The following is a 26,731-nucleotide window of genomic DNA, read 5'->3' on the forward strand; positions in this document are numbered from 1 at the left end:
TTTATCTGATCGCAACCAAATTCTCAGAAATCATATATATAGTTATATATATAGATATTATTGTATATACCAAAATTCGCAACTCTAGCTTTAAATTTTGAATTGCGAGGGCGGAAGTGGGCGTGGCAAAAATTTTAAACAAATTTGATCTGCGTGCAAACATAACATATGCTGTTGAAAACAAAATTATAGCTCTATCTCTTATAGTCTCTGAGATCTAGGTGTTCATACGGACAGACACACAGACGGACATGGCTAGATCATCTCGGCTGTTGACGCTGATCAAGAATATAGATACTTTATAGGGTCGGAGATGCCTCCTTCTACCTGTTACATACATTTCCTGCCGGCACAAAGTTATAATACCCATCTACCCTATGGTTAGCGGGTATAAAAATCCATTTTAATCCAATTTTAAAGTTCAACACTTCATTGTGAAGTTGAAGGAAAATAAATCGAAACATGTGAGCACAAACGAACGAAATATCGAAAGTGAACAGGAACAAAATTAAAGAACTGAACAAAGAACGATGAACTTATTGAGTAAGTTCATATTATAGAATACGTGGATTTAATTGAATCGTTCGTGAACGATCCCACGTTAGTCATTCTTTACTAAAGGCTCTTTAGTATCTCCTATAGCTACGTTGAAATGTAAAGTAAATCTGAGTAAAGTGCATTTTGCTCACGTGCTTAGCGTCACCTTTTCTTGTATACTTGGCTTATAATGTAAAGTATTCTTTTACTATACGTGTGCATGTTTAATTTTTTTTTCCTCGACGAAGACAAATTCAAATGCTTATAAAATGCGTCTACTGTCCTTTTCATATTTCAGCTTTTCTTCTTTAAACTTCCTATTGCTAAATACATGTATATGCACGAATTTATTTTTAAAATAAACACATTTTTCTCTTCGAACAGATTTAAAAACTATTAAAACTATTAAAATGATTTTTATTGATTTTCGTTGTCAGTTCTAGATTGAAAGCCAAGTGTGCAGAAGGATTAAATGGATCTATAAAAATTGAGTTGGTACCACAAACGTGCCGCTTGAATGCGTCTGTGGCTGGACAACGTGATTCACGATGGCGTTCTGTCATAATCCCAATGGCAATTGTTAATAAAGCTTCACTTAAATACAATATGGATATTGACATTAAAGCAAAATCAATTTGTCAATTACATGAAATATTTTTTGTTAAAGAACAGACACAGTAAATGTTAAACTTTTAATTCCATTTGCGCATGAAAACCAACAAATAAATCAAAGTCACGCCAGCAATGGGAATGGTCCAGTGCGATTGGCTGTGGGCAACGATGAGGTGGGGAGGGAGGAGAGAGACGCAGTGCAGAGGCTACAACTGCGGCAGCTGCAATGTCCAATGAATTAAAAGTATAAACAAACACACCGCGCATACAAACACAAATACATATACACTTTTATATATAATTGTATTCTGGTAGAGCAAAAGTTTACAATTTTGCTACAGTTGCGACTGTGATTTAAGTGCCGGGACTGCTGGGACATCGCAACCACTAAAATAAATTCGTAAAATACGGGAAACAAAAAGCGAAAAATGGAAAATTCATAAATTGAAAAGTATAGTTTATTTGCCAGACTTCACAAAGCAAGCCGTCTTGAAAATATGAAATAGCACAACCAATAGATTTTTGTATAAAGTATTTTGCTTGAATTTCACTTAAATGCTCACTCAATTCGCAATCCATTCATTTTCAATTCAATTCAATTCGAAATTCAATTCAATTGATTTTTTATTGCCAATTTTGTGCATTTCACTCTCAGCATGCTCTTTTTTTTTAGATCAACATTTTTGTTTGCCGCTTCCACTGAATTTGCCGAGGAATCGCGTGTGTAGCAGATTAGAACCATTTGAATTGTTTGTAAAACTAAAAAGACGTATAACTTCACCGTATTTGGAAACTGATGGCTGCAAACTGTTGAGTTTTAACTTGACTTTTAACTTTCACAGATTTTTATTTATTATAAGAATAACAGAATACTTACAGCTTGATTTTGTGTTATATTTGATCAAAAATAAAAAAAATGTTATCTTAGTAAACCAATTTGAGACAAATATAAACAGAGATTGTTTTGTTTTTACACAAAAAATCACAATACTACTTGGACACAGAGAATATGTATAACTTGGGCATATTTTAGCTTCCAGATATGTCAAGTTCAATAAATAATAAACATTGTATTTATTCTAGTATCTAATTGCTGCATTCTGACAAGAACGATTGAAATACATCTTCAATATGTGCTTGCTGTTGTTACTAAAAGAAAATATTGTGTTAATCATTTGCATATTCAACCCTTGCATTTATTTGCAGACGAGTCGACACATTGAAACATTTATTGGTCATGGAATTAAAGACAAATAGATTTTTGGCAAAATGTAACACATTTAATAAAAAATATATAACTAGAAAACTAGAAATTCGATGCCACTGTACTTGTCAGCCACTGATATTTATGTGCTTGTGTGTGTTGGCCCGCAGAAATAGAAAAATCCAGCCGGAACACATTTCATAAATCTTTTCTGCGATTGAGCACAACCGCGAGGCGTCATTTTGTTTTTGGTTTTATACATTTTTTTTTCAAATTTGTCGTTATTTTTTGCTGTGCATTTTGGTGATTTGAATTCTGGTTTCTGGTTTCCAACTCGATTTTTTTTTTCGCGTTGCGTAGCGTTCACTTCTGGCTGTCAATGGTCAAGGGAGCGCTTCAGATTGTGCTGAGTTGAGTTCAGTTATCGTTTGAAGCCGCTGCAGGTGCCACTAGGAACCACAATACTTCTGCTTCTATAAGGGCCGAAACGCGACAGAGGACCAAATGGTTTGCCAAATGAAATGAATGATTTAGGTGAGGCACAACAGCGTTTTTTTCTGAATCCCGAGCACTCGCAGTCCCTTAATCGTGGTGCTGCAATGCGTCGTAGTGAACTATTCAGCAGCCATATCATGGATACAATAACAATCAAGGCCAAGCATCCGACAATCAATATCAATGCAGTTTGCCAAGCTGGCTCAAGTCTTTCCTCGTCCATCTGAGGAACTTCTGTGTTAAACGATAGTTCGGATTGTTGGCGCGCAATGACTTTCTTCAGTTTTTGGCAATCGTAAATGGATTTAAAATGTGGCAGATAATAGTAGACGATGGGATGCCCGTTTAGCCACCAATCATCCCAGAACTCGTGTTGTTTTGCAACCAATAGGCGATTGCAGAACGCTATAGCCTCACTTATCCACTTTTGGCACTCGATACTTTCAATATTGTTAGTGCAACTTGGATTCATTGTATAAATCAAATGTATTTGTGTTTTCCGATATTTCTTTTGGTGCATATATATCTCAGCCTACTCTAGACTTGGAAATCGACGGGCTTACTGCGTCTTAGCCAATTTACCCACCGAAATTTACGACGTCTTTGATCGGGTTTTGTATTTTTCGTTGTTTGGTCATAAAGTGTGGGCATCTTTTCAATAGAATCAATGGACGTGGTTCGCTTAATATCTTTGGATCCGGAGGTCGAATCTTCGTGTGATGATTGTTCAGATTGATCGCCAGTTCTATTGGTTGTTTCTGAAATTGATGAGGCATCAGTAACAACTTCATCTTCATTCAATTCTTCAGTAAGCAATGATTCGTTAGTTTCTGCATCACTTGATATATTAGTTGCTTCAGCATCCGATTCATTGAACTGCTCTTTATATGCCATTTCTTCGGTTTTCTTGGTTTTCTGTACGAACTCGTTCATTGGAAATCTATCCCAGAAGGAAGCAGGCACATAAAAAGCCATCACTATGTTTGGGAACGGTGCACTTGTCTTGCAACTGTTGCACTACATCATCCACTGAAGAGCGGCCACCCACTTGTCGATCCTGACTGCTGATATCAGTGCAATCCTTCTGGGGTGGCTGCGAAATGACAAACGCTTTTGCCAAAAGCCACAGAGCCAGCGACATACAAAATATTATAAACAAAACAAGCAACAGGATTATCCAAAAGTCTGTTTCACCATTATTGGTGAAAAAGGCATGTCGCAAATCACGTTTCAGACGCATACATTCATCTGTTGTCATCAATTTATGTGCACCATTAACGATACGGTTATCGGGATCCTCATCCAATTTCCAGTTGGGACACTGCGCACACACTTCTTCTTTCCATTGCTTGCAGGCGTTACTATCAACATGAAGGCCACACTTTGAATTCAAAACCGTCCTGAGTAAGTATTTGTAATAATGGCAGGCAACAATATTTCTATTAAAACTAATTTTTTTTTGAAAAGTTTGCATGACACAACTTACTATTGACATAATAAGTATTGTATTCTAGCATACTCCTTCAGGGCATTTTCATTGAAGCTACTTTGGTCACACTCAACTATTGCATATTACATTATTGTCATTACTACTTTAAAAAGACAACACGATTAGAACACGGTTGTTAAATAAACTTTAAAGGCCAATTTCAAACATTCATTTTTGTTTTATTCGCCAACTTTTAATTTTAGCGTATTAATGTTGACCGACTCTTTATGTAAGTGATTCAAAACTGATTTTTGAGTTGTTTTTCTAAAAGCATCCCTTACATAACTAAACTTTTATAATTTAAACTCCATCTCTCTCAATCGGCATACCGAGCTGTGTGCTTTAAGAGTATCGTAAACTGTACAAGTCTAAATTTATTCTGCGAGGCTTACATCCATTTCACCATGTGCACCATGTACATACTCATAAAAAAAAAAAACGTTTGAAAATGTAAGGAATATGGTGGTAAGTTTTAATGAGCTCAACTTGTCAATTTTTGAGAAAGTCAATAGTAAATATAATAAAGCATAGTATAGTAGAACGTCACTATTTTTCCTTCTAGTTAGAGTCTTCGCAGCAACGTGACAAAGATTGACAGAAGAAAATGAATTTGCTCACTTGCAAGAGCTGCTAATTTCGGTAACAAGTTCGCCAGCAACTTCACCGACTCCTTTCGAAATCTTTGGGCCATTGAGCGAATGTTTGGCGGAACTGACGGCGTGTTTCCGATGATGATAATACCTGTGAACGTGCTGATGCCTTCAACTGATACCATTGAAATATTGCTCACCACCGCCAACACTCCGGGACAGGCTGTGCGACAAGGACACATAGGCAATTATAATTAGATGTGGAGGCGACGCTTCAAGCTCAATTAAAGAGGACGTGGTTCAACGGGGTGGCAGGCAGTTGCAGAATGTTGGCCAAAAATTGGGTTAAAACGTGCCCTAGTCGAAGCGTATGCAAACTGGTTTCAAATTGTTTCTGTTTCAATTTGTGTTGCAATTTTTGGTCAACCAGGCGGATGCGTGACATTTTGGCTATATTGAAATTTATGCTTCCGACTCCAATCCGCACATTTACACAACTTTCGGGCGAAAAGTTTTCATTTTCATACCAAAAATTTTCGGCTTAACTTCCACTTCCGCGCCTGCGGTCGCCCAACACAGTCCTAGCCCCCCCCCACACAAGACTCATACAGCCATATAACCGCCGGCTATGCGGCGGGAAATTGGTTTATTTTATACTTATTGACTGTTTTCGGCGGTCGTCAACAGTCGGTTGTCGGTCGTCGGTCCTCGGTTTCTGGTTGTCGGCAGCATTTGGCAATTTTAAATTAACATGCAATACGATTTGTTGCGAATTCCAATTAAAACATTTTTATTGCTCATTTTCAGTGACTCCTATGCACATTGATTCAAATTATTTACAATGTCGAATCGTTAAACCATTCAGCTAATGTTCCAAATTGAAAATGTTTACTAGAATTTGGTGTAAAATTAGCTTATAATACGGCGAAAGGATATACCATTACACTTTCTGAGTGGCAAAGTAACTCACTAAGCCAGACAGAATAAATTAAACGACAAGTAAAAAATCCCCACTTTAAATAAAAGCAAAAGCATTGCGATTTTATTCTAATTTCTATTAAAATATACCGAAAATCTACCACGAATACTAAACATATGTCAAATGGTATATTTGGTATATTGATATAGTATTACATGCAAAATATATTTACTTGTCTAAAATTATATCACATATTGTAGCATCTCTGTGTAATCATATTCTCATCACTTAGTTTGAATTTCTTTGTCCTGTTCTCTGTTCTTATTTTGCAATTGGCCTGTGTAGATTTTTATGTTCAACACTTCAATTTAACCAAGGTTAAGTAAATCTTTGAATGTAGTTTGCGGCAGATACAAGCAAACCAAAAGCAATCAGGAAACAAACACAAATTATCTTCACCAGCAGAGATGAGACAATAACATAATTGAAATTAATATCATAATTGCTTTACTTTTCGAAATATCTTTGTGTTATTCACGAAGAGAGTCAATTTCCTGTTAAGTGCTCAATCGACTTGCAATAAATGCAAATGTAAATGGTTTCAGAAACGTGCTTTCCGCATTGCAATCACCAAATGGTCACCTACATATTCGAGCTTACTCGTATATCTGATGGCATAAGTTGAAGCCTCAAATATATATGTAGCACCACTTGAAATGGGCCTACGACTCGATACGATGGAAGCAATAGGTCTTTGCACTACTGCAAGTGCTAATGAAAGCGGACAAACATGCACACAACGAATGAGTCTAGGCATTTCATGTGGTTAGAACTAAGGGGTAGACTGAATGGTCATTTTGACCACACGCATCTCGAATGCATTTCCGGCAAAGGCCAAAAAGTACAATTCAAGAATGGATGAAGTGGAAGGCATGAATAGAAAATGCTATTCCAAAACGCAAAACCAGCAACAACTAAACTCTGCTCGTTAGTAGTTCAAAAATGTTCTCTCTCTCTCTCTCTCTCTCTCTCTTCGTTCAATATTCCTGTTGCATACTCCACATAACTATCTGTGCTCCCATAGTTGCAGATGTGAATAAAATTGTAAAATGGGTCGCGTTCATGTCTGACTCTGTAAGCAAGTGTGAGTTGTTTTGCCGCAATGAAACTGGTTTAAATTTACCATTTTTAATACTCAACTGAGTGCTGAATTTTGAGCAACTTTATGTTAAACTAGAGAAGTGTAAAAAGTATTATATTATTAAGGAATTGAATTTCATATCTCCTTTGGGTATTCAAAATATATATTTCTTTGAAATAGTTGCTAACCATAGGATAGAATTTAAAAAATTAAATCGAATAACCGGCTTCGCTGGTGTTAGTTGCTGTGGTAGACAAAAATGTATATTTTGTACGCCATGGTATACTTTTAATGTAGTATATTAATGTGTTAGACTTTGGTATATTTTTTATTAGTTTGGTATATTGAAGGAATAATACTGAATTTATTTGTTTTTATTGAAAATATGTAGCGATCGACCACAGTCACACTTTACATTCCGATATATTCTTACATTTAACTTAATTAAAAAAACTCAAAAAAATAATAAATAAATAAAAACATCTTAGTTATTTGTCTTCGACAAGATTCTACTGACAAAAGTAGCACTTTCGCAGGAATTTAAGCTTTTTCTCCGAAGGACCATTTAACGCATTACTTTTACGCCATTGGCAGCATAGAATAAGAAGATTCTCAAATCAAAGTTATGCGCTAGCCATCTAAATTAAAAAATGTATTAAAGATCATTAGAGTGCGATTAGTGTGCAAATACCAACCTCCTAACTTGTGCAATTAAGGCGATATATATTCCAAAGAATATTCCATACAAGAATAGGTTGCATTTAAGATTTTAAAATTTGCTTATTTTAGTTTACTTATTATTTATTGTCATATATGCATTAATATTATATATTGTCTTCGCAAAAACTATTAGACTATTATTACAAAGAATATAAGTATAAGTAGTCTAATCAGCATAATTATAAGTATTTTTTGGAATCAAAACTCCAAATCAATAAATTTCATTTGAGAAGAGTGTTTTTAATATTAACTTTCAATTAAACCATGACATCGAATTACTTATTGCAAACAATATTTTTCAAAGTAATCCATTCATTATAATTTTTATCCATATTACAGTAATAAAATTTTACTTAAGTGTCCATCCATGTACATTCGTACACTTAGATGTTTTGTAACCTTATCAACTTTAAGTTAGGTCGCTAATGCCAACACGTTCTATGGCTTGGCAAATTCACGCATCCTCTTGGCATTCTGGACTGTCCAACGCTGTCCTCTTTGTCGCCTTCATCGCCTGCATTATAGTCCACGTCCAAGTTCACGTTCAACGGAGGTATTTGCAGGCTGGGCTGCCTTTTGGCGAACGCGTAAATCCATTTAAAGCAAGGGATTTTATCTTTCAGGTTGTGCTTGCTGGCTGATGTGCTGTTGCTGTTGGTGTTGCGCTGTTGCTCCACGGTGCTTAAAGCATTGCCTAAGCGTTGGCCATGCGTTTCCGGCCGGACTGGAATTATCGGAGTTGTCAGGATTTATGTTGAAAGCACAATGTGCTGATTACGCGTACAATGGCGTCCACTCCATGTCCAGTCCTCCGTTTGACTTAGGAGATTAAAAGCATCGCTTATTCAACATTAAGTTATGGCGACACGGAATTTCCAAAGAAAGAACACATCTGCACTTGAGCATTCGGATGCTGAATGCTGAATGCTTTTTGTACAAGTGTCAGTGTACTTGGAAGCTTATGTCAACTGATGACCATCACTTAAATTAATACTAACTTTTACTTGGTAGTCTCGACCGTATAAGTTGGGCTTTTCGAGTTCTCCTTGAATTTCATACGTCTAAAGTTGGTAGATATATTCACAAATAAAAGTCAATATATTCTTAAACTGGCGAGAATTTCCATGAAGCCGATATGGTTGCCAAGCAAAATGCGAAAAAAAGGAAATTTAATGAAATTTCAAATTTGCCACTCGCTTTCTCTCTTGAGTTGTCAGCTTCTGTCTGCGTGTCAATGTGTGCATGTCTCTCAGTCTCTCCGTCTGCCCATGTCCTTTCATTCCTGAAGTGTGCGTGTGTGTGTGTGTCTGTGTGTGTATGTGATTGCGTGAACCATGGTCGTGTCTGTTGAGTGTCCTTTGTGCTCCAGTGACAGCTGCTCATTTCACGCTTGGTAATTTCAATGAATTTTTGTTAGCGCTTTTTGAGCCATGGCTTCTACTTATTTGTATGCCGCTTCATTAATTAAATTTTTCTGTTTTATTCAGTTCATATACATAAATGAATAGTTTATGTAAATACGCAACTTTCCTCCTCTCAGTAAATACCCGGAAAAATCACGTTTAGAAATTTTAATTTTAAAGCATTTATTATATCTTTTGGACTTTCCAAGTATTTTAATAAGCTTAGGACTGACATTCCAATCCGATTTGCTTGAATTGACATTCATAAGATCATTAACTTTACTTGGTGGAGCACTTGACTTATTTTCGATGTGCTTAAATATTTCACTGCAAATTTCCTCTAAGTTTCTATATTTATTTCTTATTGTATTTATTCAGTTGTTTTTTGATCTTCTTTTTCTCAAGGCGTGTTTTTCGTCGTTGAGTCTTGCGCCATTTAATCCAATATCTTTGAATTGTTCTTGCGGCTCGATTCATCATATATGTCAAAATTCGACGTTGGTTGCGGAGAATCTCTTCATTTTCGAATTTAACCACAATATCATTGAAAATTGCTGCCTCTCGATGGTAATCAATCATAACTTTATCAAGTTCTTCTTGTGATTTAACCAGCTCATCATGAAGTTCCATGTTTCTGATCATTTTTTGACGAATAGTTGAGTCATATTTCTCAATGCTGGCTTTGAGCTGAAGTTCCAACTTAGTTCTGATAATTATATACGAATATATATAAAGAGTTATAAGAATAGATTGTAACTTAGACCCTTACTTTTCATCTCGTAAATTCTTTAAATCGTTTTGATTTATTTTGACTTGTTTTTCAAATTCCAACTGCAAGGGTTTAATCTCCGCTTCTAGCACTACTAATTCCTCAGCAACACTTTTTCGATTCATTCGTATAATTTCTTGACAATTGTCACTGCAATAAAAGTTAAAGCTATTAACAATTGGAAAAGGGATTATTTTTAAATTGACACCTTTCATTACGCATTCGCTCTTCATGTTGTTGTTTTTTCTCTATAATTTTCGCTTCGCACTTGTGTAGATATACTATCTTGGCAGCCATTTTCCATCGTTCTCGGACAATCTGCTTGGCTAAATCCTCCTTTAGTTTCTCAATTTTTCTCTTAATAGTTTCATTCTCCAAGTAGATGTCATTAAGCTGGCGTTCATTGTGAATTTCTTTTTTGGAACTGCGTAACAGGTGATGCTCGCAGATGTTGTAAAGCCTTTCAAAAGTTATCAGAAATATTTGTCGCGAAGTGATATTTTCTTCATTAGTTTTGGAAAGAGCTCGTAGATCTTATAGTTATTTTGAAAGAAATCAATTATTTTAATCATGCCATGATCACTTAATGGTGGTATTTTCTCTCTGATAATCATATCACGGCGCAGCGTATAATCTTCCAGAAGTTTTAGAGCTGGCTCATATTTTGATCCTTTCAGAGCACTTCGAGCTTCATCTGGATTCTCCAAAATATGCGGTAAAATCAGGGAAATTTTTACGATTTCTATGGACTCCTTAAGTACTCGAATTACGCAATTAATCTAGGTACTAAGCAGATTTGTGCCGAATTCAACAGTCTGCACATGCTCTCCAAGTTCATCAATACTCGTAGTGCGGCTCAATGTTAAACTCATAATAGCGAATGAAAAAGTATTTTTTGAAAGAAAGAAATGTTCCTAGTAACATAAAGCAAGTATTTATTGATTACTAGATTTCGGAAAGGTTGCTTGAATTTTCTTTCATTCATTCATTACTTAGAAATTTGAATTTTCTTTTCGGACTTTCACGGATACGATTAGCAATGAACTTTAAATTATTATCAAGTGGAACATTTTTTAAATCTGATAATTTAGTTATAGTTATACTTCCTTTAATATTTCTTTTTGACACGTCTCACTTTTGATTTCGCCTTCAACTCTTTGCGCCACTTTTTCCAATATTTTTGTATTTTTCGGGCAGCACGATTCATCATATATTTTAGAATTTTCTGCATTTTTTCACGTTCTTCACGTAATTCGCGCTTCACTACAATTTCATTGTAGATTTTTTCTTCTGCTCGATAGGTTACCATAAAGTTGTTTAATTCTTTATTCGCTTTTTCCAACTTATCTTCTACATCGAGATTCTCAATTATTTTCTCAGCCATCGTGGTATCATATTTTCTTACCACGCTTTGAAGCTGTAACAAAAGCTTGTTTCTTAAAAGGAAATAGAACGATGATTACATTATATATTTAGATTAATAATAATAGATACTTACTTCTCTTCACGTGTGCGTTTCTCTGTAATTTTGCTTTCTTTATCTTGTTTTTTAAATTCAATTTTCGTAACGTTTAGCTCTTGCTCGATTTGATTTTGATTATCCACGCTTGCCTTTTCGTAATTGCGAATCTTACGATTTATTTTATCACTATATTTAAATTTTTTTAATTAAACCATAATATAAGTATTAAGTATAAGTATATAAGTATTTATTTTATCACTATATTTAATTTTTTTAATTAAACCATAATATAAGTATTAAGTTTAAGTATATAAGTATTTGAACTTACGCTTCATTTTCAAGGAACTGCTCATTTTCGATTTTTTTTTCATCCCACTCATGTAGGACTTTATCTGTATATACTGCTCTCGTCATTACTTTCCATCGCTTCGTTTTGTTGAATAATGCTATTTTAACCCTGTTTCTGGCAATATATTTTTTTAGCCTTTTGTTTTCCTGATAAATTTTTAAGAGACGGCGCTCCTCTTGAATGTGGGCAATCGAATCCTTCTCCAGATGTCGCTTAGCGGACTCCAACAGCATTTCAAAGCTTCTTATAAGTTTCTGTTCCTTGGCGGTTAAATGTTGGAAATAATCTTGAAATAGTTTATATATATCATTGTGGCTCTGAAAGTAGTCAATTATCATAATCATGCCGTGATCCATCAAAGGATTTCTTTGCTCTTTTATTATAATTTCGCGCCTTCGAGCAAAGTCTTGAACTAATTTGATAGCTCGCTCATGTGATGATCCAGTCAGCACCTTAACCACTAATTTTGGGTTCTCTAACATTTTTGGTAATATTATCGATATTTTAAGATGTTCCATTGCATCTGACAGAACTCGCAGAACTCCTACTATCAGCGCTTGACGGGCAGTACTAAAATCTACAAGCATAAATGTCGTGTTTAATTAAATTTGTTAAACTTGACATTCTTGTGTCAGCGATATTTTAATTACCCTTTAAAACGCCCTTTATTTCCTCCATTGTATCTGCATTACCTTCTTTAAGGTTCTCCGACATTTTCTTGTTTATTTTTTTTTAAGCTTTTTATCTTTTTAGGAATGATGTAATAAGTTGAATGACATTACAAATTTGTCAACGGAACTGTGTTGATTTTTTATTAACGATTAAGTAATAAAGAAATTCTGAAGTTATTACTTCTCCCCCAACCAGAAATATATTCAGCAGCAGCATTCTCCTTCGATTTAACAGTTGTCAGTCGCCATAAAAATAGGCGAGGGATTATTTTTACAGTTGTTGAATAGCGATTTCAATGCTCATTTATACATACTAAGTGAATATCTGACCATTACGAATTTCTAGACATTTTCGATATTTGTTTTGTTTGAGTTGACTTTCATTTACTCAGCCAAGGGATGAACTTCATATGCTATACGGCCATATGTTGGGTAACATTGGGTTACTCAATAACTTTATCTCAGCCATCAACATCATCGGAGAATGTTTCCTAGTTGACTCCAAAGCATAATAGAGTAATTTTCTGTTTGTGTTGTATGAAATTGACTAAATCTAAAAGTTTTAGTTTACTTTCTGTAGACGATTATGCAAACTCTGAATGCATAGCTGCAATTTAAGCCTGAAACCTTTAATTGGAAATTAAATGAAAGTCAAGATCTCATAGAGAACGACGTCTATTCTATAGGCATCCACTTGACCAAATTAAATGTTACGTTATGCAATTACCTGCAATCGGGCGAAGGAAGGGCAAATCACATAAATTACTTTATGATGGGATCACATGAATCTGGCTGAGAGAGACGAATACAAAAATAAAACAAACAACAAACAATGAAGAACTTTGGGAAAGCACATGTGGTCACGGAGTAAAAAAGTTGAATTTTGCCACTGCCACACAATGCATTACAAGGAAACAACAAAAGTCATTCTGAAGTTATTACTTCTCCCCCCAACCAGCTATCTAGCCAGCAGGCAGCATCCTCTCTTCGAGGTTCCAGTTGTCAGTTGCCATAAAAAATAGGCGAGAAAACAAAAGTTTTAAGTTTTTAGTCAGCCAACTTTTGGTAACTGGCTGCGACAAAGTTTTTCTCTGACCAGTACTATTTTCTAGCCATTTTCAATATTTATTTTGTTTTGTTTTTTTAATACCCTACAACACAGGGGCAATTGAAAGAAAAATAAACCCATATGTTAAGTAACATTAAGTTATTCACATAAATATTATTTAGTTTTTATGAAGAGTATTCCCACGTCGTTGTATTTCTTAACGAGCATTCTGAGTTGTTTTTATAAAGTTTGTCGTTGTATGAAATTGGGTAAAATGCAATTTCATATAAATCTAAAAGTTTTTAGTTACATTTCTGTAGACGATTATGCAAACTCTGAATGCATAGGCTGCAATTTAGAGATGCTCGGGCTAACCTTATAATTAAAAAGAAACCCAGCTCGGACGTTGAACGCATACCTTCCGATGGACCACGGAGTCCTCGCGATCGTAAAGAAGGGAAAAGATATATAAAAACAAGTAATTAGAGAAGCAAATACTGTAATACCCAAAATTTATGCAATAACTTTTCAGCTGAGGATCAATCTAAGTCAACTTTTGAAATTATTGGCACTGCATTGTCATGGTTTATGGTGATAATCACTTTTCCCATCTCAATATTTATATGTTATTTTCGAGTAGACGAATATGATCGAGCTATAATATTTCGTCTCGGTCGCGTTAGGTAAGTATTTGTAAAATTAATACTAATATTAACTGAATACAATTGATATAGAAAGAATGCTCGAGGACCAGGCTTGGTCTGGCATTTGCCATGCATTGATAGTTACCGATTGGTGGATCTTCGTACCAGGGTGGAAGTGATACCCTCTCAGGATGCGATTACTAAGGACTCAGTAACTATTAGTATTGATGCTGTTCTTTTCTATTGTATTAAGGACTCGATGCATGCCACAATTCAGATCTCAAATGTTCATGAATCAACTTTGTTTATTGCACAGACGACATTGAGGAATATGGTTGGGTCCTTGACACTGCATGAGTTGCTCATATCTAGACAAATATTGTCTGAGAAGATAACAATTGCTGTTGATCACGCAACCGAAAAGTGGGGAGTCAAAATTGAAAGAGTTGAATTGTAAGACATTAATTTCGTTTAAATGATTTACAAATGTACTTGCAAACGTTCTTTTAGGAAAGATATTAGTTTACCGGAAAGTCTTGAGAGATCATTGGCCAGTGAGGCAGAGGCGTTGAGAGATGCTCGGGCTAAAATTATACTAGCAGAGGGAGAACTGAATGCATCGAAGGCCTTAAAGGAAGCTTCCGATGTGATGGCGGAAAACAAAATTGCTCTTCAAGTAAATATTTTTCAAATAATTGTGCTTTATAATTGATTATTAATTTTAAATTGCTCAGTTAAGGCATTTGCAGATCTTATCTTCGATTGCTCAAGAACGCAACGTTAAGATCTTGTATCCTTTCCCTTTGGAAATGATGAAGCCTTTTGAGAACAGTAATAGAAAGAAAGGTGGTGCAGCTGTGGGCTTTGGCTCAATTTTTCCTATATTGAGCTCCCGTGAGCATAATTTACCCAAGGAACAAGCTAATAATAATAAAACGAATAGCGATGAAGCTCCTATATCCAGCTCAGCGTTGTGTCTGGCCTCTAATATTAGGGAAAATATAAAAGACTCTTCAGAGTCATAGGTTTTTATGGTTGATATTAATGTAATAGAAAATTCAAGAATATAGAATTTATTTTATGTATATTTTAATTTCACAGTCTTGCTTAGATTTTTAAATCTTTTTGTTAGAATTGATTTACAAAATGTTTTTTATGAAATCGAACTATAATTACTAATCATATTTCATAAATAATACAAAAACGGAAGAACTTTCAAGATTCAATTATGTCTGCGAGTGCCAAGAAAAATAATAATAAGCGTAACGAAGATAGGCAATACATTAAAACATGTAATTAAATTGAAAATTAAATACGAATTAAAATTGACTTCATTAGATTAATTATTTTATAGCTGAGAACCAACCGAAGACTTCATTTGAAATAATTGGAACTGCATTGTCATGGTTTATTGTGATAATCACTTTTCCCATCTCAATATTTATATGTTATTTTCGAGTAGACGAATATGATCGAGCTATAATATTTCGTCTCGGCCGCGTTAGGTAAGTATTTGTAAAATTAATACTAATATTAACTGAATACAATTGATATAGAAAGAATGCTCGAGGACCAGGCTTGGTCTGGCATTTGCCATGCATTGATAGTTACCGATTGGTGGATCTTCGTACCAGGGTGGAAGTGATACCCTCTCAGGATGCGATTACTAAGGACTCAGTAACTATTAGTATCGATGCTGTTCTTTTCTATTGTATTAAGGACTCGATGCATGCCACAATTCAAATCTCAAATGTTCACGAATCAACTTTGTTTATTGCACAGACGACATTGAGGAATATGGTCGGATCCATGACACTGCATGAGTTGCTCATATCCAGACAAATATTGTCTGAGAAAATTACTAGGTCTGTGGATCATACGACCGAAAAGTGGGGAGTCAAAATTGAACGAGTTGAATTGTAAGAATTGTATTCCAATTTATATCTGAAAGATTATGGTCGCGTAGTAATCTTCAAAAAAAATTCTATGTTTCTCCAGAAAGGACATAAATTTGCCTGACAGTCTGCAGCGCTCATTAGCATCCGAGGCTGAAGCACTGAGAGATGCTCGTGCTAAGATTATATCTGCAGAGGGCGAGCTAAAGGCTTCGCAAGCACTAAAGGAAGCATCCAATGTGATGGCTGAAAACGAAATTACTCTCCAGGTCTATACTCTGACCACTTGTGCATAATTTATAAAGCTAACGTATATTTTCTTTTTAGTTACGCCATTTGCAGACATTATCATCGGTAGCTCAAGAGCACAATCTTACTATAGTATATCCATTTCCCATGGAAATGATGTCAGCATTTACAAATAGTGGTGGAGATGTTCCCAAAAAGGATACAGATAAATTCAGCGATATATCGTCGCGTGATGGTTCGATTTTATTTTCATCTCTGGTATCATCAATTTTTAGAAGAACTCCTGAAGAGATAACCCCAGCCACTTCGCTTATTAATAACAATAATGCAGAACATCCAGAAGTTAACGCCGAAAAGAAAATTGTTCCCAATATAATTGAATACAGTATATTTATTTTAATTAATTCGATGACCTTTTCCGAAGCCAATTTTGTATTGATTTATTTCATTTTCGCAGAGTTGGATGGCAACGCTAAGTCAACCCAAACTGACTTTCCTAAGTAGATGTAAAAATGGATACCAAGGGTCGTTTCCGGCTCATTTAGAAAACAAAAGCAAGCGCAAATTACTTGAACTGACAATAATAAATTATATGTGATTTTATTAAAGAAAATGTGAATGCTATATTTTTATATATAGCGCTTCATTTTTGTTGTCTATTATTATTTTAAATTAGATTTGTCCATTTCCATTTAAAATATTCGTGAAATAATTCCTGTTTAAAAAATGCAAAATGCATTACCTGCATCTCATTCGAATGTTTATAACTATGCTCATTTATTATTTAATTGTGCTCGGGGCACAGAAGCTGCCACTAAAACTGTGTATACTTGTAGTTGACACTCGGATCCTATAATAAACTTATTTCAAAGAAAGTTAAACAACAAAGAAACATGAGGAATACACTTGACAAACTGAAATACAGCAAAGTTACAACACAGAATCGTTTTAAATTTCAAACTTATTGATACTAGAATAGAGTGTTTTAAAGTAATTGAAGTCAAGAAATATATTGTACGGCATAGCCTATTTTAGTTTTTGTATAGTTATTAAATAAAATAAAATTAATGTAATTTTTATTATAGATATACATCAAATAAAAGAATCGAGAAAGCTACAGTGTTCGACTATGAAGGTATTTCGCATTTTCACTCTCTACCCATTTTTGGGAATAGCAAATCAAAGTGGTTTGATTATTCAAATATACCAAATCAATGTAATATTATAAAATATACCTCAGGTTATATTTGGTATACTATTAGATTGAAAATAATCTATAGAGTACAAAATATACTAATTAAATCATGAGTCAGAAAAACTGTCGTTATTATTAAATGTACCAAAAATCTTAACTCAAAATTACCTTTGCTATTTTATTTATTGTTTTTCAGTGATTTTCGAGCTCGGAAGTGGAAATATAATAAGTGCTGTCGAAAAAAAAAATGATTGCTATATCTGTTTTAGTCGCTGACATCTAGGTGTTCATAACTATGGTGATATCGTCTCGGGTGTTGAGCTGATCAAGAATATACATGTATACACTTCATGGGATCGTATGCGCTTTCTTCTGCCCTTCGCATACATTTTCTGTAGGCACATACTCTTCAAATAACAAGTGGAGAATTTCGGTACAGACTATAATAACTGTAGTTTCTAAGATTCCTGAAAATTTTTGTTAAAAAATACTTTTGTATAGGCAAAAACGCCCACCTACTACGGATCTTAGTAGCTTTGGCTGTATATATATAATTTGGTATATTTTAAAATTAATACCGGAATGTTTTGGTTTTGTTAAAAATGGGAAGCGAGCACACTCGACTGTAGATTTATTATTTGTTTACAATTTATTATAAATTGCTCTCCCTCTTCTTATATCCGCTACCTATAGGGTAGAAGGGTATTATAATTTTCGTAGAAGGAAGGCATCACCGACCCCATAAAGTATATATATTCTTGATCAGCGCCAACTGCCGAGACGATCTAGCCATGTCCGTCTGTCCGTCTGTTCATTTGTCCGTCTGTAAGAGATAGAGCAATAATTTTTCGATTTGTTATATGTGCACGCATATCAAGTTTGATTCAAATTTTTGGACACGCCCACTTCCACCTCCGTAAATCAATAAAATCGAATAACAAGCGCAATTTTGAAGCTAGAGCTGCGAATTTTGACATATACAATAATGACTATAGTCTTTGTGGTTTCTAATTAAAAAAAAAATTAAAAAAAAATTGTCGAAGTTATTAAAGAAATACTTTTGTATGGGCAAAAACACCTACTTACTAAGGGTCGTAATTGCTTTGGTTGACAATCTGGAATGTTTTGTACTCTATAGTATATATTAAATGTAGTACCATATCAATATACCAAATATATACAGTTCAGTATATTTTTGATATTTTGTGGTATATTTTTGTAGTATATTTAAAAAAATACCGCAATATTTTGTTTTATTCAAAATGGGTAGCGGGAATCTCACATTCGAGTACTCTTGACTGTAGCTTTCTTACTTGTTTATCCTTAATTTCAATATTTACATAGAATATACCATTAGATTACTACTAGCAATGCTTTAATATTTTTTTGTGGAGTAGATGGTTGTCACAGTCATATTACTTTGTACATACATACATTTGTATATAAGCTCTGGGTAAACTCAGTGCGTGCCTTTCCCCTGGTGCGTGATCATGCCCAGGTGGGGCATGACAAACTCCGGCAATAACAGCAACACATGCATAGTGAGTCGTACAGCAGCAAACATTTCGGTGAGTTTGTAAAGCATTCGTATCCACATCTGGATTCACATTCTCTGGTGGCCTGGTCTGGTCTGGTGGTGCCTCTTCTAGTCAGCGATGCATATTCAAATTTGATTTATGCAAATGGCAAATGCAGCAAGTGGCAATGTTGGAAATTTGCCCCTTTGCGTGCACTCTTTTCCCCCAGAAGTGGACAACTAGAGCCAAATAAGCCATCGCACATACATGCACGTATGTGTGTTAGTTGGCAATTCAGCTGGGATCCTTTAGGGTATTCTTTAATTCTTATTTAAACCAGAGCCAAAATGTTTCCATATCCGGAGAGGGCAAGTGGAACCTTGGAATCGGTCGGACACCGGCTGACACATGGCCACTGTGGCCGTAAATGTTCTGCCATCTGTTAACCCAGACGTTCAGCTGTCACTCCTAAGGGTTCATTTCGGTTTAAGGTTTTTCGGTCCAGTTTCGTCAGTTTTTTTCTTTTCTGCTTGTCTTTTCACAGTTGGTTCGTATTTGACCTCAGCACGATTTTACTATCAGACTGATTTCTTTTTTTTTTTTGTGTGTTTTTATTGACTCGGTAACTGGCATTTTTTCATCTTCGTGTTAACCTCAGTGCCTGCATTCGATTTCATGTTTGTCATTGTCAATCTCATTTATCGACATTCGTTTATTGCCCAACAATTTGAATGGAAACTGCGAATATCGTTTGCACACTTCTCTATTATCTAAACTCTACAAGGTCGCACTATGGTCCCTTGGCATTCCTACCTCGTTTTTAGATTTGGCTTTTTGACTTTTGGCAATTACTTTAAGATTCATTTCTACCCGATGTCTGCATAGAAAAATTTAACTTATCAGTAATTGTTATTGTGTTGCTTTGGCAGTTTTTCATTTGCGAGCCCTAATAGTGCTCCAATTAAGAGAGCCAATGTCTTTAATTTATTAAACGACAATTTTATAAATAAAGAAGAGAATTTGCGGAAGAGTATATGAGATTGTAAGCTAGTTGTTAAATAACGTCACTTCAAATTAGAGATAACATTAATGATAATCCCTAGAAAGCGATTGTTGAATTTATGGCAACGCCTTGTTGAATATATCGCAACCTATATATTACGTCTGGTAACATTACAAAAATTGTCGTTACGCATTAATTATAGAATGGTCATACTTGCATGTCTTTTCTTCTTCTTGCTAGGAACTTCAAAGTGGCTGGTTGTGTGCTTGTGGAAAATATAAAATAACATAATACAACATATTATAAAATCAGTGGTTTCTTCTTTAATTTGAATGATAGTGTCCTCAAATTAAGATGCATCTGCAGAACCGTGATCAAGATTGACGACACAGAAACAATTAACAATTTAATTTAAATTTAAATTTAAAACTTGTGGGGGAACACAACAACAACAACATTTGAGGGTTTTTAGTAAGGACAAATTTTCTCTTTAAGCAACTGGCAAATATTGAAGGTGTTATTTTTGCCTTGAGTTGAAATCATCTTTAATATTAATAAACTAGAGTGTTTAATACTGCATATTAGAGATTCGCATCAAATAAAACAAGGAAGAAAGATAAATAGTCGACTCGACTTTGACATACCTTGTACCCATTTTTATTTAAAGCAAAACAAAGAGGTGCAATTCTTTAAATGTACCAATTCAATATAATTTCTAAAATATAGCGAAGGAGAATTCGGTATTTCGATACATAATATACCATAGAGTATCACAGATTCAAATGTACCAAATCAATATAATTTCTAAAGTATACTGGAGGTTAAATTTAGTATATCAATGTATTTTCTATCATATGATATATCACTGAGTACAAGGCTGTTTGCCTTGTAAAACCGTACTTAGTTTTTGCTTTAAATTTAAGTTTTACGATGTTTAAGATGGTAAGATAATGATAGCGGACAATAGACGATATTTTGCTTCAGCAGCAATAAGCACGTCTATTCAACTTGGTGTAAGTGTCCTTTGGGCGCACTGAGCCGAGACTTTCAGTTCTTACTTCGCAGTGAAGTTGGAAACTGCCTGGTAATTGAAGCTATCGCAGCGAGTACAATAGACATTGACTCTCATATGTAAAAGGACAAGTTGTACATTCCATGCCACATGCGGTAAAAGTGTTGGATCGTTAGCTGTTCTTGCTGGCTGACTCTGGCTCTGATTCTGTTGCTCTGTCTTGAGGTAAGCGGATAATGGTGTGTTGTAGCAATTGTCTATACACACAATGGCCGTGCACTCAAGTATCATAACTTGAAAGTTAAAAACCTGTAAGCTGTGATTCTAGCAATAAATTGTATGAACAGAGCATTGAGAGTAAAGGCCAAAGTAAATTTGTACCGACAAATTGTGCTAGCGCATGTTATTAAGGAGACATTTATGCAAGAACACAAAGGTGCTCGGCGCTCAAGCAATCTGTAGGAATCTGGTCGGCATAAATTAGCTGCCAGGCACTCGCATTGTGTCAAAAGCAGATCCAACGACTCTGAAAACATGTGTCGGCGCTTGTCAGTCAGACGGACGGGCAGACAATCGTACTGAGGAGCCACTGAAATAACTTACAAACACTCAAACTTTATTCGTGACAAAGTGCCAGTTGGACGGATGGGCGGATGGAGAAAAGGCGGACAACTGGGCGTATACGCAACGGAACGCAATCTGTTTACCAGACGTCAAGGAAATGCAAATTGTGTGCCTGGAAAGTTCGTAGCCGCAACTAACTCGACTTCAGACTCCTCTTCGTCTTCTACTTGATAAGAGTTACTAAAATTTGTTTGCCAACAAAAACTGCTCAGCCTGTTACTGTTACCCCGTTGCGTAATGAATGGCGCCTCCTACGACGACACAAGTGTGGGAAGTCACGAGTGTTGTGTCATGATGTTGGCTTTCGTTGCCTCTTGTTAAAAGTTTATATGAAGACTCATTCTATTTTGTTAGATTTTTTTCCTTGTCAACATGGTCTTACTTGAGGCCTCTGTCTGTGTCTTTCACTGTCTCTGAATTTGTCATTGGCAAGTCGCATAAAGTTCTGAAATCTCGCAGACCGAACGAAGTTGAACTACAATTTCATTAACTAAGTGGCCGTAGCAATTAAGTTCGTGCGTTTTGGAATAATATAAATTAATTAGAATATGCTAATGAGTTGCTTTTCGCAATATCAACGTGCGTACCATTGAGTACCCCTCTCACTCGCATCTCACACAACTCCCTCTCTGTCACCCCATCACTGAACTGGGCTCCATCGAAAGCCGAGTTAATTCACTTGAATAAATTAGCGAGCAATGCAGGCGAATGTTTCTGCGAACCATTTAAAGTTGTCGACTTGAGTACTGTTTAACAATTTTCCCCTCCATGCTCTCCATACATACTTAATTCGTTCGGATACTCAAATGTCTCTGCTGGCATTCACCAGCCAACTTGACTAAGACTCTTTAGACTGCGAATTTGACTTCAAGAATGCCCGTTCTCTTCAGTGAAATTTTATGCATTGTACTCAATTAGAATGTTTATTAGTTGTACACCTAAGTAAATGACTTTGGTCTGGATTTGAATTGGTAGCTTTGTGCAGCATTGGATGCTTTCAAGTAACAAGAAATCACAAACATTAATAGTCCACTGTCCTTTCGCAAGGTAACATAAAGTGTGTATATTCTTGTGAATTACTAAGACATGTCTCTCGTTAAATTAGTTTATTGAAAAAGAACAATTATTTTTATAATGTAAACAAATAATGTTTGGCTAAGTGGTTTGAATATCTTTTCATTGTTCATTAAAGAAAACATACGTTTGTTTTTGTTTATTGCACACAACTAAAAAAATATATTTATAGTACAACAAGGTATATTTTAAACCTGTAAAAGCAATTTGTTTTAGATGAATACACCTAGGATTTACACGAATATTTTTTTAATTCAAACATGACATGCTCTTGACAATCCCCAAAATATTTATACAAGTTTCGTTCAACTTCGCCTCATTTGCCACGAAATCCAGGATGCCTCAAACACACAAGACAGAAAGCAGGCAGCAACTCATATCGATGCCAACAAGTTGCATCTTTTGATGCGTGTGGACGACAATTCATTACATTTCGATGTCATTTACATGCAGACGATGTGATTGTCTGTCGAATGACATCATTTCGATGTCGCCAAATGTTCGATAAAGCCATTTCGAGCTGCAAACGACTATTGCATTAATTCGGGTCCACAAAACGAAATTCTTTGAAATTCAACAAGGTTTCTGCTACACGTGCAACCCATCTATGTTTTGCTGGTCTGGCTGATGGGTTAGTTGGCTGCCCCATTGTTGGAGCGAATGCGTCAGCCTGGAACGTTGCACAGCGACGCTATTGGCATTAGCAAGTGGCAAGTAACTGGGAGGTGGCAACGCGCCAAATAAAATGAAAAGGAATAAAAAACGAATTCGAATAGAATGGTGAAAACTTCACCAACGATTTAAACCAATTTTGGATCAGTCACAAGCGTCAATGAATTCGGTTTATGCCATTTTACTATTTGGTCATCTCTCCTGAATTGACAAAACCAAATTACTACAAAACTTGTCACACAATGTGCGAGAGTTTTTCGCTATGCCTTTTTTGCTTCTCTAAAAAGCTTATTGCTGCGAGTTGAACTCATGATTAAATAGAATCTGCCAAAGATAGGTATTTATAAAATGGCCCTCTATCCTCCTACTCGTCACGTACTAAACGAGTAATTTCTTTAGCTAATTATGTGGCTACAAGAGAATTTTAATAAAAAGGTTTGCCAAGAAGCTTTGCAAGTCTTCATTTCTTCAATGAAGAAGTTATGGAATGGCCAAAGTTCTGAATGGATATCTCAACAATTAAAAGTTGAAACTGGGCTAAAGTAAAGTCTAATTGAGAAGCATTCGGATTTCTGGAATAGGATATGCTTCTTTGATTCATGTAAACGTTACTACATGTAGTATCTACATATGCAAAGCAAGACTAATTTCTTTTTTTTTTGTACATAATAGGTATTTGATAGTTATTTCGCTTAATTTGTCCCCGCAATTTTAAATATATCAGAAAACAATTAATGGAAATCGATTAATAATAGCCATACGCTTTGGTTTTTGTACAGTCTATCAACGATTATCAAATTAAATCAAAACCCAGTTAATGTTCGACACTCAACATGATCGCTAGTATTTGGGTCGCTTTCGCTACAGCGTCGGTATTTGGCATCGGCCAATTTACGCATTGTTCAAAGGTTAGTCTAATACTACGAAATGTAGCTACACATCCTTTAACGTTAGTTCAATATAAATTAATCCACATATCTTAATAGCCAAAAGTTCAAGCTTATTTTACCAAAGTGGAATTTGTTAATCAATTACCTGAGGTACTTCAAATTAGTCACTATTTGAATCGTACCGACGAAAATATTACTGCACTTTATGTGAAATTCGATCTTCGGGAAGATTTGGATCAACTGAATGGAATTTTTAACATTAAATTTCAACATGGTAATAATCTGATGAACTATTCTACACTCGAGTTGAACTACTGTGAAGCGTTTCAAATGGTTCACAAGCATTATTTGGTCCGAATGGTATTTGCTGGATTAAGACGCGTTTCTAATCTACCTCTAAAGTGTCCTTTCAAAAAGGTAAACCTATTTAAATTTTGATGAAAAAGTATGAAAATTTAAAAATTTAATTTTTTTATAGGATATGCAATACTATGTCAATGGATTTATGATTGACAGTAGAGTAATACCAAGTTATATACCTCAACTTGCTTTTAAGGCAGAGATAACAGCTGCATCAAAACAACGTAACATTGTTGATATTATACTTTTTGGTCAGGTGCAACGAAAATAATTATATTGACAAATATAAATTTAACATACTTATTTTCAATAAAACCAAATTATTCATTTTAATATTAACAAAAAGAAATTTTCAGAAAGCTACATTTAGTATATCGATATACCGTTAGGTTCAAAATATACCGTAGAGTTTAGAATACACCGAAATGTGTTTACAATCCAACAAAAATACAAAGCTTTTTAACACGTATTATGTATATTAGGCAAGGCGAAATCAATTTGATTAATCGCTTTTTGAAACAAAAAAGAGTTGTCGACTAGCAATTATCAAAGTAATATTATAATTTCCACATGCCTTGTTCATAAATTAGGTCTCGCCCATTCTATCGATTTCGCTAACAGATATTTAAGGCCGCTTAAGGGAGGCCAATCAAAAATGTATAGTAGGAAGCTTATCGACAATTATTTAATATAAGAGCATAGGCAATTACTTTTCTTTAATATTCAAATATTTTAATCTTGCTTTAGCTAACCATATACAGCTTTGCAATGCAAAAACAGTATTAGAGGTAACAAACTTAATCAGAATATTAATGAGAGTAGAGTGTGTCAATTGTTGATATCGAAATAACAAATTGCAAGCAAAAATAATAAGTAAAGTCATTAAGGACTGCAATATCCACTTTTAATATACAATTTTTTGACATTATAAATACTAATTCTTAGCAAATGGAAAAATAGCATTTTGTTGTTCGAGAAAGATATACACTATTAAAATAAACAAAAGACCAGCCAACAGTTAATCGTCGTCATCATCATCGGATAGCAAGTCGGATAAGCTCAAGTCTGAAGACCGTTTCTCGAGATTTTCAGAATCTCTGGATCGACCCGGCGTAACAATCGGTAGAGCGTACATTCTGAGAAACATTGAGACTGTATCACGAAAATCCTGTTCTGAGCGCTTCATTATTGCAGCCGCATGATGATTGAGAGGATCATGCGGATTCGGATGTCGCAATAATTGGGGCAAAAATGTTTCAAATATATTAACCAAGTCATAATTGGCAGACCATGCCTGCTTGAAGACATTCATGCACACCAGTCCGGTGGTAAATTCAATGTTCGGGTGCAGAATCTTTGTAACGAAACGCAAGCGAGGCGCCTTCAGCGGATACTCCTGTGGCATGGCGACATTAACGATCCATATGCCGCCCTCATAGGCACTGCCCATGGGACCCACGAAACTCACATCTAAATTAGTCATGTCATCGTCAATGACTGTTTGATACCCCGCAGCCAACAGCCGGTTCACGTCCCGGTTCAATCGGCGTCCAGCCATCGGCGAGGTTGTGTTCACGACTAAATTGGCCATTTGGTCTCCTGTTAATTCAAGTGTGTCTCCGAATCGGAACTACTGAGATTTTGCGTGCATTCGTCTGTTCCCAGCGGTACCTTCAAAAGCATTCATCTGCCGAAGAGTCAATAACCGTAATTATTCAAAGGCTTTTTATTTTCCTCATTTGGAAATCGACAACGACCAAAGAAAAACGAGTAAATAAATATATACAAAAATAAATTTAAGCCAAATAAATACTTACGAATAAAAGAAACAGAAATTTTGTTAATGCATTACTATTTGATTCAAATTATTATATCCATGCCTACTTTTAACAATCGGTTCAAACGATCTCTTCTATCACATCTGAAAGCTAAGCATTTCCATTGTGTTTGTGGCTTATTTATGTTCCTGGGTCTTATCCAAGTTTGGCGCATTGCGCACAAAAAACACAAATAAATAACAGTGCTTGATATATGCAATATCGATGCAAATATACCCTATACATGGAATTGAAAGTGCATTCTGAGCTAGACAAACTTTTATCTAACACAGAGTAAAAATATAAAATAGCAGAAGGATGTAAGGCATATTTTGAATATTAAAAAAGGGTTTAGTGTTATTTACCTTTA

At 35.2% G+C, this 26,731-nt stretch overlaps 3 protein-coding genes, 1 long non-coding RNA gene and 1 pseudogene across 6 annotated transcripts; 1 reads left to right on the top strand and 4 right to left on the bottom strand.

The window, feature by feature from the left end:
* Positions 1-1,585: 1,585 nt before the first annotated feature.
* Positions 1,586-4,742, bottom strand: LOC127566103 (uncharacterized). Of its 2 annotated transcripts, XR_007955393.1 has the most exons (3): positions 4,335-4,742; positions 2,027-4,248; positions 1,586-1,956 (listed from the first exon to the last, which is right to left on the bottom strand). It is a non-coding gene; the product is annotated as an uncharacterized LOC127566103 (long non-coding RNA). The 2 variants fall into 2 exon arrangements; XR_007955392.1 differs by lacking the exon at positions 4,335-4,742 and having other exon boundaries at positions 2,027-4,321.
* Positions 4,743-9,276: 4,534 nt separating this feature from the next.
* Positions 9,277-10,751, bottom strand: LOC117575958 (uncharacterized; annotated as a pseudogene).
* Positions 10,649-12,459, bottom strand: LOC127566100 (golgin subfamily A member 6-like protein 6). Of its 2 annotated transcripts, none has more exons than XM_052007662.1 (4): positions 12,341-12,459; positions 11,670-12,267; positions 11,378-11,527; positions 10,649-11,296 (listed from the first exon to the last, which is right to left on the bottom strand). In XM_052007662.1, the coding sequence occupies exons 1-4, from the start codon at positions 12,402-12,404 to the stop codon at positions 11,281-11,283; spliced, it is 828 nt and encodes a 275-aa protein (XP_051863622.1). In that variant the 5' UTR covers positions 12,405-12,459; the 3' UTR covers positions 10,649-11,280. The 2 variants fall into 2 exon arrangements, with proteins under 2 accessions (XP_051863622.1, XP_051863621.1); XM_052007661.1 differs by having other exon boundaries at positions 10,649-11,315.
* Positions 12,460-13,798: 1,339 nt separating this feature from the next.
* On the top strand, positions 13,799-16,843 carry LOC127566101 (band 7 protein AGAP004871-like). The gene is made up of 7 exons (XM_052007663.1): positions 13,799-13,887; positions 13,942-14,092; positions 14,144-14,264; positions 14,331-14,506; positions 16,052-16,217; positions 16,276-16,582; positions 16,655-16,843. The coding sequence occupies exons 2-7, from the start codon at positions 13,998-14,000 to the stop codon at positions 16,699-16,701; spliced, it is 912 nt and encodes a 303-aa protein (XP_051863623.1). The 5' UTR covers positions 13,799-13,887; positions 13,942-13,997; the 3' UTR covers positions 16,702-16,843.
* Positions 16,844-25,418: 8,575 nt separating this feature from the next.
* On the bottom strand, positions 25,419-26,474 carry LOC127566102 (ubiquitin-conjugating enzyme E2 H). Its single transcript, XM_052007664.1, has 2 exons — positions 26,362-26,474; positions 25,419-26,231 (listed from the first exon to the last, which is right to left on the bottom strand). The coding sequence occupies exon 2, from the start codon at positions 26,133-26,135 to the stop codon at positions 25,563-25,565; it is 573 nt and encodes a 190-aa protein (XP_051863624.1). The 5' UTR covers positions 26,136-26,231; positions 26,362-26,474; the 3' UTR covers positions 25,419-25,562.
* Positions 26,475-26,731: the final 257 nt, after the last annotated feature.

The sequence above is a fragment of the Drosophila albomicans genome, chromosome 2R (genome assembly GCF_009650485.2).
Source record: "Drosophila albomicans strain 15112-1751.03 chromosome 2R, ASM965048v2, whole genome shotgun sequence".
Classification (NCBI taxonomy): Eukaryota; Metazoa; Arthropoda; class Insecta; order Diptera; family Drosophilidae; genus Drosophila; species Drosophila albomicans.

Coding starts and splice junctions, on each gene's coding strand:
- LOC127566100 (XM_052007661.1), bottom strand. CDS start 12,404: ATGTCGGAGAACCTTAAAGAAGGTAATGCAGATACAATGGAGGAAATA. Junction 11,528..11,669: donor CAGTTCCTTGAAAATGAAGC/GTAAGTTCAAAT, acceptor ATTTAAATATAG/TGATAAAATAAATCGTAAGA. Junction 11,316..11,377: donor AAACGCACACGTGAAGAGAA/GTAAGTATCTAT, acceptor TTTCCTTTTAAG/AAACAAGCTTTTGTTACAGC.
- LOC127566101 (XM_052007663.1), top strand. CDS start 13,998: ATGGTGATAATCACTTTTCCCATCTCAATATTTATATGTTATTTTCGA. Junction 14,093..14,143: donor TTTCGTCTCGGTCGCGTTAG/GTAAGTATTTGT, acceptor CAATTGATATAG/AAAGAATGCTCGAGGACCAG. Junction 14,265..14,330: donor ATGCGATTACTAAGGACTCA/GTAACTATTAGT, acceptor GCCACAATTCAG/ATCTCAAATGTTCATGAATC.
- LOC127566102 (XM_052007664.1), bottom strand. CDS start 26,135: ATGGCCAATTTAGTCGTGAACACAACCTCGCCGATGGCTGGACGCCGA.